General features: G+C 42.9%; 2 protein-coding genes across 2 annotated transcripts in view; one reads left to right on the top strand and one right to left on the bottom strand.

Annotated features, from left to right (window-relative positions):
- The window catches only part of Prkdc (protein kinase, DNA-activated, catalytic polypeptide), a 188,415-nt gene extending 177,878 nt beyond the window's left edge, over positions 1 to 10,537 (bottom strand). The window contains exons 1-10 of the mRNA XM_023717692.1: positions 10,384 to 10,537; positions 8,124 to 8,200; positions 7,935 to 8,027; positions 4,372 to 4,446; positions 3,381 to 3,489; positions 2,512 to 2,624; positions 2,325 to 2,424; positions 973 to 1,028; positions 856 to 886; positions 121 to 278 (exon numbers count right to left, since the gene is read on the bottom strand). Coding sequence (XP_023573460.1) covers positions 121 to 278; positions 856 to 886; positions 973 to 1,028; positions 2,325 to 2,424; positions 2,512 to 2,624; positions 3,381 to 3,489; positions 4,372 to 4,446; positions 7,935 to 8,027; positions 8,124 to 8,200; positions 10,384 to 10,537 — 966 coding nt within the window. The remainder of the gene's footprint in view (positions 1 to 120; positions 279 to 855; positions 887 to 972; positions 1,029 to 2,324; positions 2,425 to 2,511; positions 2,625 to 3,380; positions 3,490 to 4,371; positions 4,447 to 7,934; positions 8,028 to 8,123; positions 8,201 to 10,383) is intronic.
- An 810-nt stretch (positions 10,538 to 11,347) lies between these two features.
- The window catches only part of Mcm4 (minichromosome maintenance complex component 4), a 19,714-nt gene continuing 17,141 nt past the window's right edge, over positions 11,348 to 13,920 (top strand). Inside the window, exons 1-6 of the mRNA XM_004633389.3 lie at positions 11,348 to 11,623; positions 11,998 to 12,159; positions 12,478 to 12,641; positions 12,731 to 12,832; positions 13,072 to 13,167; positions 13,257 to 13,352. Coding sequence (XP_004633446.1) covers positions 11,554 to 11,623; positions 11,998 to 12,159; positions 12,478 to 12,641; positions 12,731 to 12,832; positions 13,072 to 13,167; positions 13,257 to 13,352 — 690 coding nt within the window. The 5' untranslated portion in view covers positions 11,348 to 11,553. The remainder of the gene's footprint in view (positions 11,624 to 11,997; positions 12,160 to 12,477; positions 12,642 to 12,730; positions 12,833 to 13,071; positions 13,168 to 13,256; positions 13,353 to 13,920) is intronic.

Below are 13,920 nucleotides of genomic sequence, written 5' to 3'. Positions count from 1 at the left end.
ACCACATGCCAGCCAGCCCCGCCCCCCTGGGGGGCTCAACTGGCCACACACACACACAAAATAAATAAATAAATAAATACATCTGAAAAAAAAAAAAAAAGAAAGTTGAACTTGCAGTACCTGTTTCAGAAAGGACTCCAAGGCTGAATACGCAGCTTTCTTCAGTTCTATGTTTGTGTGGCTGCACCACTTTGACAGTACTTCAAATAAAGACACACAGTTGTCTAGAAGGCAGGTGCTAAGCTGAGAAGCATGCAGGGTAAATAAGCGCAGGCCGGCTGCAAGAGCAGAGACCACCATACTTAATATAAGACAATACACACCTAAGAGGAAATTAATAAAGTGGCAGCAATGTGTCCAGATTAAAACACAGGTCCAAGAAGACTGAGTATATGACAGTACAGTAACCCAGAAATCCCACAGCTACTGCCACGCACAGGCCCATGATCTGGCTCTTGAACCCCAAACAAGAGTTAGAAAGAGGATCAGGATTTATCTGGTCAAAGTCACAATTCAACAGCCTGGATTCCCTGAAAGATGCCCTAAAATATTTTAAGCTATGTAACCTGAGTGTGACCATTTCAACCAAAGTGGGTGCTAAACACTCAATTCCCAAAAGCCTTCCTATAAAAAATAGAAATATCACAGACGTTACCACATTCACTTTCTTATGTATTTAGTGCTAGTTCTCACTACACAGATCGGACTGTGTAGTGATCCTCCTGTTTTCAGCCTCCCAAGCGCCAGGATTACAGGCATGTGCCACCAGGCCCAGTCTTCATATTCTCTTTCACTGGTAATGTAATAAAAAAACGTACTTGAGATGTTAATTTGGTAATCTAAATAGAGTCTTACCCAAAGGCACAGCATATCTCTTCAGATCAATCTATTTCAGAAAAAAAAAAAAAATTAACTATTAGTGTTTGAAAAATCACAAACTCAACAGTAAGTGAGCTACATTATTAATCATACCTGAGGACAAATTGCTTTGAGTGCAAAATCAAAAATCTCCCTTGAAGTCTGTGGATCTGGGAAATAACAAAAAAAAGCCTTTTGTTACAAATCATAACACTACTGTCTGACATACTTCACCAACAATTGTACAAATAACAGCTTTATTTTTCTTGTGATATGAGTGATTGAACCCAGGGCCTCCCATGGGACACCATTCCCAGCCCTTTTTGAGAAAGGATCAGGCTGGCCTCAACCTTGCAATCCACCTTCCCTAGCCACCCAAACAGCTGGGACTTTGGGAATAATCCAGGTTTCCTTTAGACAGCCTGGCACCTGCATTAACTCCGATAGCCCCCAATGCACTCAGGAGTATGCAATCTCTTCCAACATTTGCTCCACGTAGACAATTGCAGGTTAGGGCTGCAGTAGTTATTTCTGGGGCAAAGCAAAAACATTTTGAGGGTCAGGGAGATGTCTCAGTAGAACATGGGGTTGCCTGGCAAGCACAAGGGCCTGAGTTCAATCCCCGGTTCCGCAAAAAAAAAAAAAAATCTGAGATAACAAAGATAAGAGTTTAGGGCTGGTGAGATGGCTCAGTGGTCTAAAGCACCTACTTAGGGCTGGAGAGATGGCTCAGTGGTCTAAAGCACCTACTTAGAACAAGCTTCGCAAAGCATCAGGGACCGCGGTTCAATCCCCCAGCACCACATGCTAGCCAGCCGCGCCCCCTGGTGGGCTGAGCTGGCCACACACACACACACACACACACACACACACATAAATAAATAAATAAATAAATAAAATTAAAAAATAAAAAAAAAAGATAAGAGTTTAAATTCTGCTTCTTCACTTCTAAGCTCTCTTAGCTATTTGTCTCAGAGCCTCAGCTTTCTTACCTGTACAAGAGATGGTTTGTGCCTTCTTTTAGAGTTGTTGGGAAGACTAAATGAAGTAACTCACTCAAGGCCACCATATTTTCCCTTCAGTATTTCCACAAATAGTACATGACAAATTATTATATGAGAATTACAAATGTGCACCAAAAAATCACTTTTTGGCCTCAGTGAACTGATAACCTCGAGGAAGACAGAAAAGGCACACAACTATCCCGTGAGGCCACTGTGCCCATTATCCTCAGTGTCCACTGGACTGGATTACGTAGCAACCTCCTAGGAGGATCTTGGGTTGGGAGAGCACTAACCCCGCCACCTGTGGGAATGGGGCATGGGGCCACGGCCCGGAGACCAAATTCGGTTCCTTGCCCTTCTTCTCAGGCTTTTCCCTGCTCCCTGCTTCCCAGACAGGCAATTTGTGTGAGATTTACGTAGTTCTTGAATAGAGAAGGAAAATCAAGTGAAGCCCAGCAGTACCTTCTTCCACGGACTTGGTGAAGTTGCACAGAAGTGAGACCAGTCCCTTCAGACAGCCAGCCACCACGGGGAGTTTGGGTTCTCGGACTGCGGATGTCATCTAAAAAGCAGGTTTAGGAAGGAATTACCTCAATGAGGAAAGAGCAACTAAGGCCACAGAAGCAAAATACCACCAAGTTCATCTTACCTGCGTCTTCAGTTCACCAAGAAATGCCCGGAAAAGGTTTTCTGAATAATTTATCATTTCACTAGGATGCACTTCACCTAATACTCCTAGGAACTCATATACTTTTTCTAAAACTGAAAAATAAAATTTAGACAAAGTCCCAAAATTAAATTGAAAGGTAACAAAAGGTTAACTTATAGTTCACATGGTATAATAAAAATGTACGATTAAGAAATGGCCAGTTGGGCTGGTGAGATGGCTCAGTGGTCTAAAGCACCTACTTGGAACAAGCTTGGCAAAGTGCAGGGACCGCGGTTCGATCCCCCAACACCATATGCCAGCCAGCCGCGCCCCCTGGTGGGCAGAGCTGGCCACACATACACACACACACACACACACACACACACACTAAATAAATTTAAAAAAAAAAAAAGAAATGGCCAGTTAGTTCAAAAGCAATTTTTTTAGTAACATATAAAATACCTAGATTTGTGTTCTATCTTTACTCAGTTTTATGGCAGTCTATTATTATAAATTAAATCACAGTTAACATGTGTTTAGTGTATAAAGGAAGCATTTTGTAAAGATCAACATTTTTATAGACAAGTCTTCATACACTGTTTTTGTTACATTTTGGTACATTTTCAGAAAAAAAAGACTCATCTATAAAACATTTAAACCTTAATAAAGGAAATATTAAGTCTTGTGCTATATTAACTTACTAGAATATTTAAAAGTTGGGCATAGTGGTACACATCTGTGATCCCAGCACTGGACCAGGAAGATTTCTACAAATTCAAGGCAAACCTGACCTGCACAGTGAGACCCTGTCTCAAAAAACTCAAAGTAAATAAACAGAATAAATAAAATAACATTGAAATGAATCTTACCTGTATCTGGTACTTTGGTTTTCAATGCAAGTTCTCCATAGAATTTATTAAATAATTCTCCAACTTTAAATTCATCCATGACCCTAGAACTCCTCAGAGTTTGAAGTAACTAGAAGAACACAAATTAGCATTTTCTAAAGAAGACAATATAGAAAGGGTTCCTCTAGCTCTGCGCATCTATACGCAGCGCAACTTCAGACCCCTGCCTCATGAGAGGACTCACACTCAGGACTCACATCCACCGAGATGACTGGGAGGGAGGGAGGGTGGTGAAGGCACAAGAGAAGGACAGTCTAGGCCTAACTGGGCCTCCCTCAGAAACCAATAACATGACTTGAAACATTCCCTCAAGGGCACTTAAGACCTAGACCAGGGGCCGGGGAGAGAGCTCACTGGCATAAGCGCCTGCCTGGCAAGCACAAGGTCCTGAGTTTGATCCCCAGTACAAAAAAAAAAAAAAAATCTAGACCAACCAAGATCAAAGGAATTTTGAAACAGAGTATGCAAAACAGACAGACACACAGAGGGGTAAGCCATGGACCACTGAAGTGCAACCTTCCCATCGCCACTGCCACGGCTTCAGGAGAAAAGTCCTGAGAGGCCCAACACGATGATCTTTCGGCAACTGCCAATAGTATTAGGTCTCGCCCAAGGCAGGAGGAGTAACAAATTCTGTAGTTATTTTTCTCTTTCTTTCCCCTCACAACCCCAAATTCTTTTACTACCCAGGAAGGTACGAGACAATTATCAGGATACTGCTGGGTGATGGTTGGAAATGTGTCTCAGCCACACATCAACAAGATGAAGAGGGCTCAGTAGAATAAGCGCTTGCCTGCCAAGCACAAGGGCCTGAGTTCAATCCCCGGTTCCGTAAAACAAACAAACAAAAAAACCAAACATGATGCAACCCTGTCCTCTTCCAGAACTTCCACTCAGAACATACTCCAATTTGCTATTTTACTTAAAATACTTTAAAAAAATATAAAATTACCTTAATGAGAAGATCTAGGGCTGAAATTTTACATTTAGCAGCTCTGTCTTTTGTATATACACTGGTACAAGTAGTCTAGGTTTTAAAAGAGACAAACCAAAATCATTAATAAGACAGAAGAACTGAGACTTAATATTAAGCTAAAATTACACCCCCAAGGTGCAATACCAAAGCATGGCATATTAAAAGTTCATATGTAGCACTCAGAATATAGCATTAGAGTACGTTAAGTGTACAGATTAAGACTTACAGAAGCCGGACCTGAGGACACATATTGCGAACCCTGCTGCTTGGGAAGCTGAGGCAGAAGGATTGCTCACTGGAGGCTAGCTTGAGCAACTTACTGAGAATAAAGGGTGTTGGATCTAGAGCTCAGGGGAAGAAGGCTCGCCTAACATGCAAGAGCTCTTGGATCTAATCTCCAGTACCATCAAAAATAAAACACAGCAAAAAACCCCTTAACAACACTGATGCAATACACTGTGTTTGTAACAATAATGAAAGCTTCTGGGGCCAGCAAGACAGCTCAGCGGTCTAAAGCGCCTGCTGAGGCAAGCTTAGGCAAGTATGCAGGGACTTCGGTTTGATCCCCAGCACCACATGCTGCGCCAGCCAATTCAGCAGGCCCTGGTAAACTGTAAAACAAACTATACATTAAAGAACTCTGAGACAGATAATGAGCTTAAGCTTCACAGCCTAGGTTGTATGGTAATAACAATAAGCTTCTCTTCTGGAGGGTTAACAACCTAAGTTTGCAGACCAAAATTAGAGAAAAAGGAGGGCTGCAATGAAAGCCAACTTTTTAGCCCTAGCCTTCTAAGACCAATTAAGACTCAGGACATATGAGAACTTGTACTGTAACATCATGTAACTCGGTAGTGTCCCAAATTTTCTGATCAAGGAGATTATGGGGCCAAAGAGGAAAGTGATCCATGATGTAGAGTGTGCCTAAGGAGAGTCACATGGAGAGAAAACATTCTCTCAGGTTTTCACAGGGAGCACATTGGCCAAGCAATGGCCGTGACTCATCCACATGGCTGACACTGACAAAGGTTCTACAATGAGGTACGGGATCTCAGGATAAATCCTGAGGGGATTTCACTGGCCTTATCAGATCCAAAAGCTACAACTCTTGTTGCATAGGTCTTGCTTTATCTTGGTCTTAACCATCCAGCAGAAAGGTATAAAAACCAAGTATAAGAAGTAAAGCCAAAAAAAAAGAAGTAAAGCCATGCTGTTATGTTGAGCTGTAGGAGACTCAGGTCAACAATTTCTGACATTGCCAGTCAAGCGGAAGACCCAATACTACTATGGACTACTGGACTCTTTTAGTATATTTTGCTGAGTTAACACACCTAGAATATTCAAATAATGGAACTAAACAAAAAAGGGGATACATTTTGTATCTGTATATTCAAAATGGTTAGGATATATAGTTACATTCTCTTAATGAATAAAAGGATTTGTTGTAATAGTGTTTGCAAATAGGATATCATGTCAGCATCTTATACAGCAAATAGCCACTAGGAAGACAGTATGCAATGTGTTAATTATTGAAACTGTCCTATCAATTTGATTTGAAAAAAAAAAGAACTTTGTAATGTGTGGTATGCTATATAAATATTAAGCCTCTTATAAGCAACTTCTTTTAAAAATTAAAAGGCCCATGCATGGTCGTGCATGCCTGTAAGGCTGAGGCAGAAGGATCACCGTAAGTTTGAGGCTAGTGTGGGCTACATAGTGTGTTTAAGGTCAGCCTGAACTATACAGCAAGTGGTGTCTCAAAAGGAAAAACAAAAGCCAAAACGATGACAAGCAAGATAGACTACATAGACAAAGAGAGGAAATTAAAAAGCCTTTTTAAAAAGATTGATAGGTGCTGGTGAGATGGCTCAGTGGTCTAAAGCACCTACTTAGAACAAGCTAAGCTAAGCAAAGCACAGGGACCACGGTTCAATCCCCCAGCACCACATGCCAGCCAACCAGGGGGCGGGCTGAGCTGGCCACATACACACACTAAATAAATAAATAAACAAATAAAATTAAAAAAAATAAAAAATAAAAAAAAGATTGATAACCATTAAACATAACATTTTATTTTATTTTTTTTTTTTTATTTATTTATTTTAGTGTGTGTGTGTGGCCAGCTCAGCCCACCAGGGGGCGGGGCTGGCTGGCATGTGGTGCTGGGGGATCGAACCGCGGTCCCTGTGCTTGGCTTAGTTTGTTCTAAGTGGGTGCTTTAGACCACTGAGCCATCTCACCAGCCCAAACATAACATTTTAGCTAATTATAATTTTCAAAATTTTGTCTTTTTACCAACACAACCAAAACTCTGCAGATGGTCAAGTCTCTTATACAAAATAATATATTTGCATATCACCTATACACATGCTTCAAATCATCTACTCCAGATTAATTATAATCCTAATGCCAGACAAATCTGTATAAATAGCTGCTACACTGTGTTATTTGGAGAATGACAAGTTTTACATGCTCAGTATAGATGTAACTTGTTTTTTTTAAAAAAAAATAGATGCAATTGGTTTTTACTATTTTTAATCTGCAGGTGATTGAATCCTTGAACACAGACCTGCAACATGGAGGCCAACAGTGCTTCGTTTAAATGACCTCAATGGAACAGACTTTTTGAATTCCAGGATATAAGAACTGGACACACATTGAGGAGCGACACAATTTACCCTGCTTCATGACATTTATTAAGGGCATAATCAGAGCCAAGAAAAACCAACCTAACTTTATGACTGCTAGTTCCAGGAAACCTAAGGAGGGCAGGCTGGAGAACGGGAGGCAACCTTCAGACTGCTATCGTGAGAAGACTGAGAGACAGGGAGGCTTCTTTAAAATTATTATCTGGGAGCTGGGGATATAGCTCAGTGGTCTAAGCACCTGCCTGGCAAGCACAAGGTCCTGAGTTCAATCCCCAGTACCAAAAAAAATTAAATAAATAAAATAAAGTTATCATCTGACGTGCCCTGGAATTTGCCCACAATTCAAGCAATCCAATTTAGCAGCTGGGGAGACAGCTGTGCGGTCTAAGCACCTGCCTGGCAAGTACAAGAACCTGAGTTCAATCTCCGATACCGCATACCATGCCAGCCCTGGAACCACATTGAACCAGCCACTGAAACCAGACATGGTGGTGCACACCTGTAATCCCAACGCTGGAGAGGCTGGGACAGGAGGATCATCACTATGAGCTGCATAGCAAGACCCTGTACTAAATAACTATATAAATAAGTAGCTGGCCTGGCAAGCGCAAGGGCCTGTGTTCAATCTCTGGTTCCACAAAAAACAAAAAACAAAAAACAACCCAATTTATTACAAGTTTTTGTAAAAGATTTTATCCAAAATACAGAAAGTTATCAAGGCAGCTATGAAAAATTATCATTTTCTCTGACAGGAGTCTTAACTTTAATAACGAAAAATTCACTTCATTTTTAATACAATCAAGGAAAAATAACCCTCCCAACAAGAAAGGCATAAATAAAATAAATCTAAGTCCCAATGAGGTTTGTTTTTTTTTTTTTTTTCCATGTTACCTTAACATCAAGAGAATAAGGTGTGATCTTCTGGTCAATTTTTTCTAAGAAAACACATAAAAATTTTAGGGCTTCTTCTCTACAATCACGAAACTATAAGAGAAAGAAACACAGTAAACATGGGTAAAAATAAGAATCGCTCCAACATAGAAGAATACATATGAAACAAAATGGAAGGTTTAAACTTACTTCATCAATGCTAAGCGATTTCCGAATAAATACAAGCAAACCAAAATCTTTGGAAAAAATTAAGGAAGTCTGTAACGCTGGACCAAAAAAAGAAAAAGAAAAAAGTTAAAAGAGTTGCCAAGCAGCATTTCATAAACTACCTGTGAAAGACTGCATGGCTTTCAAGGCAGCCCTGTAAGTGATAAAACACTGTAGGCAAAATAACCACCCCCAACAAAAGCTCAGCCCCTAGTTGCGAGGGTCACATTCCTGGATATTAATGTTACATGGTGCGGGAAATTAATTCCCCTAATTCCACAGGCTGCTAATCCACTTTCCAATGGGGCAATTACCCTGGATTATGCAGTAGACCCCTTGAAAGAGAGGCAGGGCTATTCACTTGCAGGAAAATGGATGGAACTAGGCACCATCATTTTAAGTAAAATCAGCTAGATTCAGACAGTTAAATATACCATGCTATCTTTTAGTAGAGAAACCTAAGAAGAATAGCAATCTATCTATCTATCTATCTATCTATCTATCTATCTATCTATCTTTTGAGAGATGACAGAGAACCAGGAGGTAGGCTTCTGAAAATGTGGATGTGGTTCAGCAGGAGGGAGGAAAAGGAGCCTGAGTTTTCAGTTTCAGGAACTGAAAATGTTCGAGATATTTTAAATACAGCTTCCAAACTCCCAAAACAATCCCCACTGTTCTGTGATATTCACAGGCACTAGTTGAAAAACAAAACAAACAAACAAACAAAACCTTAAAAAAAGACACAAGGAAGAAGAGTAGGTCAAACAAATGGGAAGGTGGAAAACCAGGAGACAGTCACACCTCTCCTTTGAGGGATACCGCATGCTGTTGATGGCTCTGAAGATGGGCAGTGTGTCCAAGGATAGCGGGCACATTTTAGAAGCAAGGACACCAGCAAAAAAAAAAAAAAAATCAGGAGCCCCAGTCCTATCACCTGAATGAATACAGAAATATTCTCCTCTGAAGCTTCACAAAGAAAACCAGCCCTGTCGGGTACCTTGTTTGTAGCTTGGTGAGACCCGGGTCCAGCTTCTGACAATAAAACTTTAAGGTTAGCAATTGCATTGTTTTAAACCAGTAAGTCTTTCTTAACTGCTATACCAGCAATAGAAAACTAACTCCCTCACATCCTCTCAACAAGTTGGGAACTGCTTTAGAAGTAACAAAAATGAATTCTAACCTAAAAACACTGCCATGTAGCTTTTAAATTTCGTATTTCCCTCATATCATTATGTCCTTGACAATATGCAGATACTGTAGCTTGTTTACTGTGTTGTTTACATTTCTACACTGTATTTAGTACTGGCCTTTTAGACCTCCACTAGCCCTACATGTAGGTAAAAGGGTTTGCATAGCTGTAGATAAAAAGATTTGCATAATTGTTTCTTAAAAACGGGAATTGAGGGCTGGTGAGATGGCTCAGTGGTCTAAAGCACCTACTTAGAACAAGCTTAGCAAAAGCATCAGGGACCGCGGTTCAATCCCCCAGCACCACATGCCAGCCAGCCCCGCCCCCTGGTGGGCTGAGCTGGCCACACACACACACACACACACACACATAAATAAATTTAAAAAAACGGGAATTGAGAAATCTTAACGGATTGTACAATTAAATTTTAACATGCTAAAGAACTTCTCAGAACAGAAAAAGTCCTCATACGGACATGGCTCACAAGTGAAAAGAACCTGAGAGCTGGGGAGGTGATTCAGGCTCTTAAACTTATCGCGAGGGTGGCAGCAGCGACAGCTGAGGCAGGAGCATCTCTGAGTTCAAGGCCACCCTGCACTGCAAAACTACACCCTGTCTCAAAAAAAAAAATAAATAAATAAAAATAAAAATTACTTTCCAGTTTGATTTATGTGACTCTTTTCAAAATCAGGAACAATAAATGTAAGAAAGGGGCGGCGGGCTGCTGGCACATTTAGGCAAAAATTAAGGTAGAAAAAAATACTTCCTAAAAAAAAAAAAAGAAAGAAAAGAAAAGAAAAAATACTTCCTCTAGTCCCTTCCCCCCCACTTTGGAGCGCACTGAACCGTCGGCAACTCGGCGGTCACTTCCGAAAAGCTGTTAAGCTACCTTTCTGCTGATGCTGCGGGAAGGCAGTACGACAAGTAGCTCTTTACACACTTCCACAAAAACTCGGGGGACTGCAAACGACTCCTAGACACAGCCCCGAGCTGACGGACCCTCACAGAGCGCGCCAAGCGAGCGGAACACACACCAGCCGGAACGGTACCCACCCAGCACAGCCCGGCTGGTGCTTAGCACGCACTCCTGCCCCAGGCCGCGGATCAGCTGATAGCTGGCCGTGGCAGCGCTGTAGTGGTCCGCGGTGGACAAGAACTCCTGCAGCTCCAGCAGAGAGCCCTGCACACCGCTTCTGGAGTCCGCCATGACGCTGACCCCTGGCCTCCCGCGCAAGCGCGCGCAGAGCCCAGGCGCGGTATTGACTCGGTCGTGGGCGGGGCTTTCGGGGCGTGGGCGGGGCCTTTGGAGAGTGGGCGGGGCTTTCAGGCGTGGGCGGAGCCCTGGTCGCGGGAAGCTCCCTATAAACTCTCGCTGGAGTTTCCTCCTGCGAAAAATACCTCTACTAGACCTTTCTCTTGGGAGTGAGGAGTAAGTTTTGGGTCTAGATGGTGACGGATGTAAAACACCGAAAACATTCAATGCCATTATATTGTACCCTTACACAACGTTAACCTACAGTTTTATGAATGAGTAGCACATAGTGCAGGTAGTATGTACACACCTAAAAATAAGGAAAAATGGGAATCCAACGGAAATAGATGGGGACAACACTTGAAAAACACAAAGTAGGGGTCTGGTTAAGGTTGACAACATTATTTCTCGATAAAGAGTGAAAAATGTATTTACGGTGTCTTTTTCAAGTAAAAAAAAAAAAGCCAAAGGGACGAAGAAGTATAATTCTAGCCAATGCTAACAGGAAGAGGTACCCCTCCAGCAATTGCTCTTGTGGTACGCCCCAGATTTCCCGCGAAAACGCGACACGGCCGGAAGTCTGACCATCTGAACTGAAGGTAGGACCTAGCGACGTCTTCGGCTGTTTTCTGCGGGCAGTCGTTCAGTTCCCCCTGTTGGCGCACAGTGGTACCTTCCGAAGGCGGAGCCTCCTGAGAGCGCCTCTACGATTGGTGGGCGCCGCCCGGGGCGGTGACGAGCGTGCCGCCGGCGGGAACTCTTAGCCGTGTGTGTGTTTTCCTCAAGCCGGGCCCTCCAGGTGTTGGGAATCTTTGTGGGTCGCCAGGTGGCTGCCTTTTCCGGGTAACCGCGTTGCGTCTGGGCGGGAAAAGCGCAACGCTCGGTGGGGACGCACGACTTGGCGGGGCGGGAAGAGTGCGGAACGGACGGACGCGGCACGAGCCGTCCCTGTCGTTCAGGCTCGCAGCACCATGTCGTCGCCGGCCTCGACCCCGAGCCGCCGCAGCAGCCGGCGCGGATGGACCACCCCGGCTCAGACGCGTGAGTCTCGCTCTGCCCCCTGCCCCGTCCTCCAGCAGCCGCTGGCGCCCCAAGCTCTCTCCTAGTCCCCGGCCCTTCCGGCTTCTCCTCCGCTAGCCCGAGCGCGCCTGTCTGCTAAAGTGCAGGCGTCTGCCTTGGCGTCCACGCCTGCTACGGTGCGGGCGGCTGCCCAGACATTCAGCTGGCGCTAGGTGGCGTCTTCATCTGACCCGGGGTGGTTTCTCGTTTCAGTGGGTTAAACATGCCCGAGCCCACTTGGCTCGATTGTATCTAATTTGCATTTGTTAAGGAATGAATCAAACCATTCTAGGAGGTAAATCCTGAAAAACTAAACCAGAGCGTTAATGTCTTGTCTTTGTTTTGTGCGACTTAAGCCCGAAGCGAGGATGCTAAGTCGTCTCCCTCTCGGAGACGCAGGGGCGAGGATTCCACCAGCACTGGAGAGCTGCAGCCGATGCCCACCTCCCCCGGAGCAGACCTGCAGAGGGGGGCTCAGGATGCCTTGTTTTCCAGCCCTCCGCAGATGCATGCCTCAGGTGGGTTTCTGAAGATCGAGACCACACTGTGCTTGATTACACAGTTGGTCAGGTTTGCTCCCTTGCGAGGAGCAGTAGTTGACGTATGCTTACGCATTCCTCCTGCTTGGGTTCTTCACCGAAAGAGCTGTAGGATAAAGCAGAGATGGTTGGTGTTAGGACATGCTGAGTAGAGAAAACTTGTCTTGTGTTTTTCATTTAAAACATTCAGTGTTCAAAATTTTTTGCTTTTAGATAACAGATCAGCAAACATGCTGTACTTTCAGTTTTGATGTACTACCTGAATTTCACCATAAACTTTATATTTTGTTCTTCTAGCTATTCCGCTGGACTTTGATATTAGCTCACCACTGACATATGGCACTCCCAGCTCTCGGGTGGAGGGAACCCCAAGGAGTGGGGTTAGGGGCACACCTGTGAGGCAGAGGCCAGACCTGGGTTCTGCTCGTAAAGGTCTGCAAGTGGATCTGCAGTCTGATGGGGTAAGTACCCATCAGCCTCCCGGGAGCGCCCTCTTGGGAGTGTAGAATGGGTAATTCCATTGACAGAGCTCTGTTATTTTCCTCTGCAGGCAGCAGCAGAAGATATAGTGGCAAGTGAACAGTCTCTAGGCCAAAAACTTGTTATTTGGGGAACCGATGTGAATGTGGCAACATGCAAAGAAAATTTTCAGGTGAGCAGTATGTGTTAAAATTTATACTTTAGGGCCCTGAGAATATTGGCCTAAAGAGAGCAAGTAAGGAGTGATAGTGCCTAGGAGCAGAATTAGTGTTTCTCAAGATATATGTTAATGTTACATATATAGATATACACCTATATGCTTATATTTAGGCACTTATTCGTGGCTTCTATATATATTAGTACTTATTCCTGAGTTCATTAAACTTAATATTTTTTTCTCTTCACATCAAGAGATTTCTTCAGCGTTTCATTGACCCTCTGGCTAAAGAAGAAGAAAACGTTGGCATAGATATTACTGAACCTCTGTACATGCAGCGACTTGCAGAGGTAACACAGTACCCTTACGTGTAGATTAAAGTTATAGAGCCTAAGATAATAAAGTTAGCAACATATAACTTGTTCTTTTTGTCTTACAGATCAATGTGATTGGGGAGCCATTTTTAAATGTAAACTGTGAACATATAAAATCGTTTGATAAGAATTTGTATAGACAACTTGTCTGCTACCCACAGGTAAAAATCTTTTACCTTGAGGAATTAACAGTAAATATCTAGAAAAAAGCCCTTCTGGATTGCAGAATTTTTGGCAAAAGACTCTCTAAAACACCAACACTTTAAAGAAAACCATGTTTTATTTCCTTTGGAATGAATATTTGTTTCACAACTTAATATTTCTCAAATTGGCTTATGTTGTATATTACTGGGTTATATTGTATATTACTGTCTCTGACATGTCACACTTTAATTAGCAGCGTTTCTTAAGATAACTTTACTATAAGAGTATCTTGGGTTTCATGAAGTAAGTGCAATTTGGGTAGGGGTTGCTGGGGATTGAACCCAGGGCTTTTGCTTTGAGCCGCATCCCTAACCCTGTTTTTGTTTTTCATTTTGAGATCATGACTTGCTAAGTTGTGGAGGCTGGGCTCAAATTTGTGATGCTCTTGCCTCAGTCTCTCAGTGCTGGAATTGTAAGCATGTATCACTGCATGTAGTTTAAGTAGAAATATTTTATAAGTGCGTTAGGTATTTCCTCTTATCTTCACCAGAGTATTGTAGCAATGCTTCATAAAGTCTTTAGATC

The sequence above is a fragment of the Octodon degus genome, unplaced genomic scaffold, assembly GCF_000260255.1.
Source record: "Octodon degus isolate 3935 unplaced genomic scaffold, OctDeg1.0 scaffold00054, whole genome shotgun sequence".
Classification (NCBI taxonomy): Eukaryota; Metazoa; Chordata; class Mammalia; order Rodentia; family Octodontidae; genus Octodon; species Octodon degus.
This window is presented reverse-complemented; position numbering and strand designations above follow the sequence as displayed.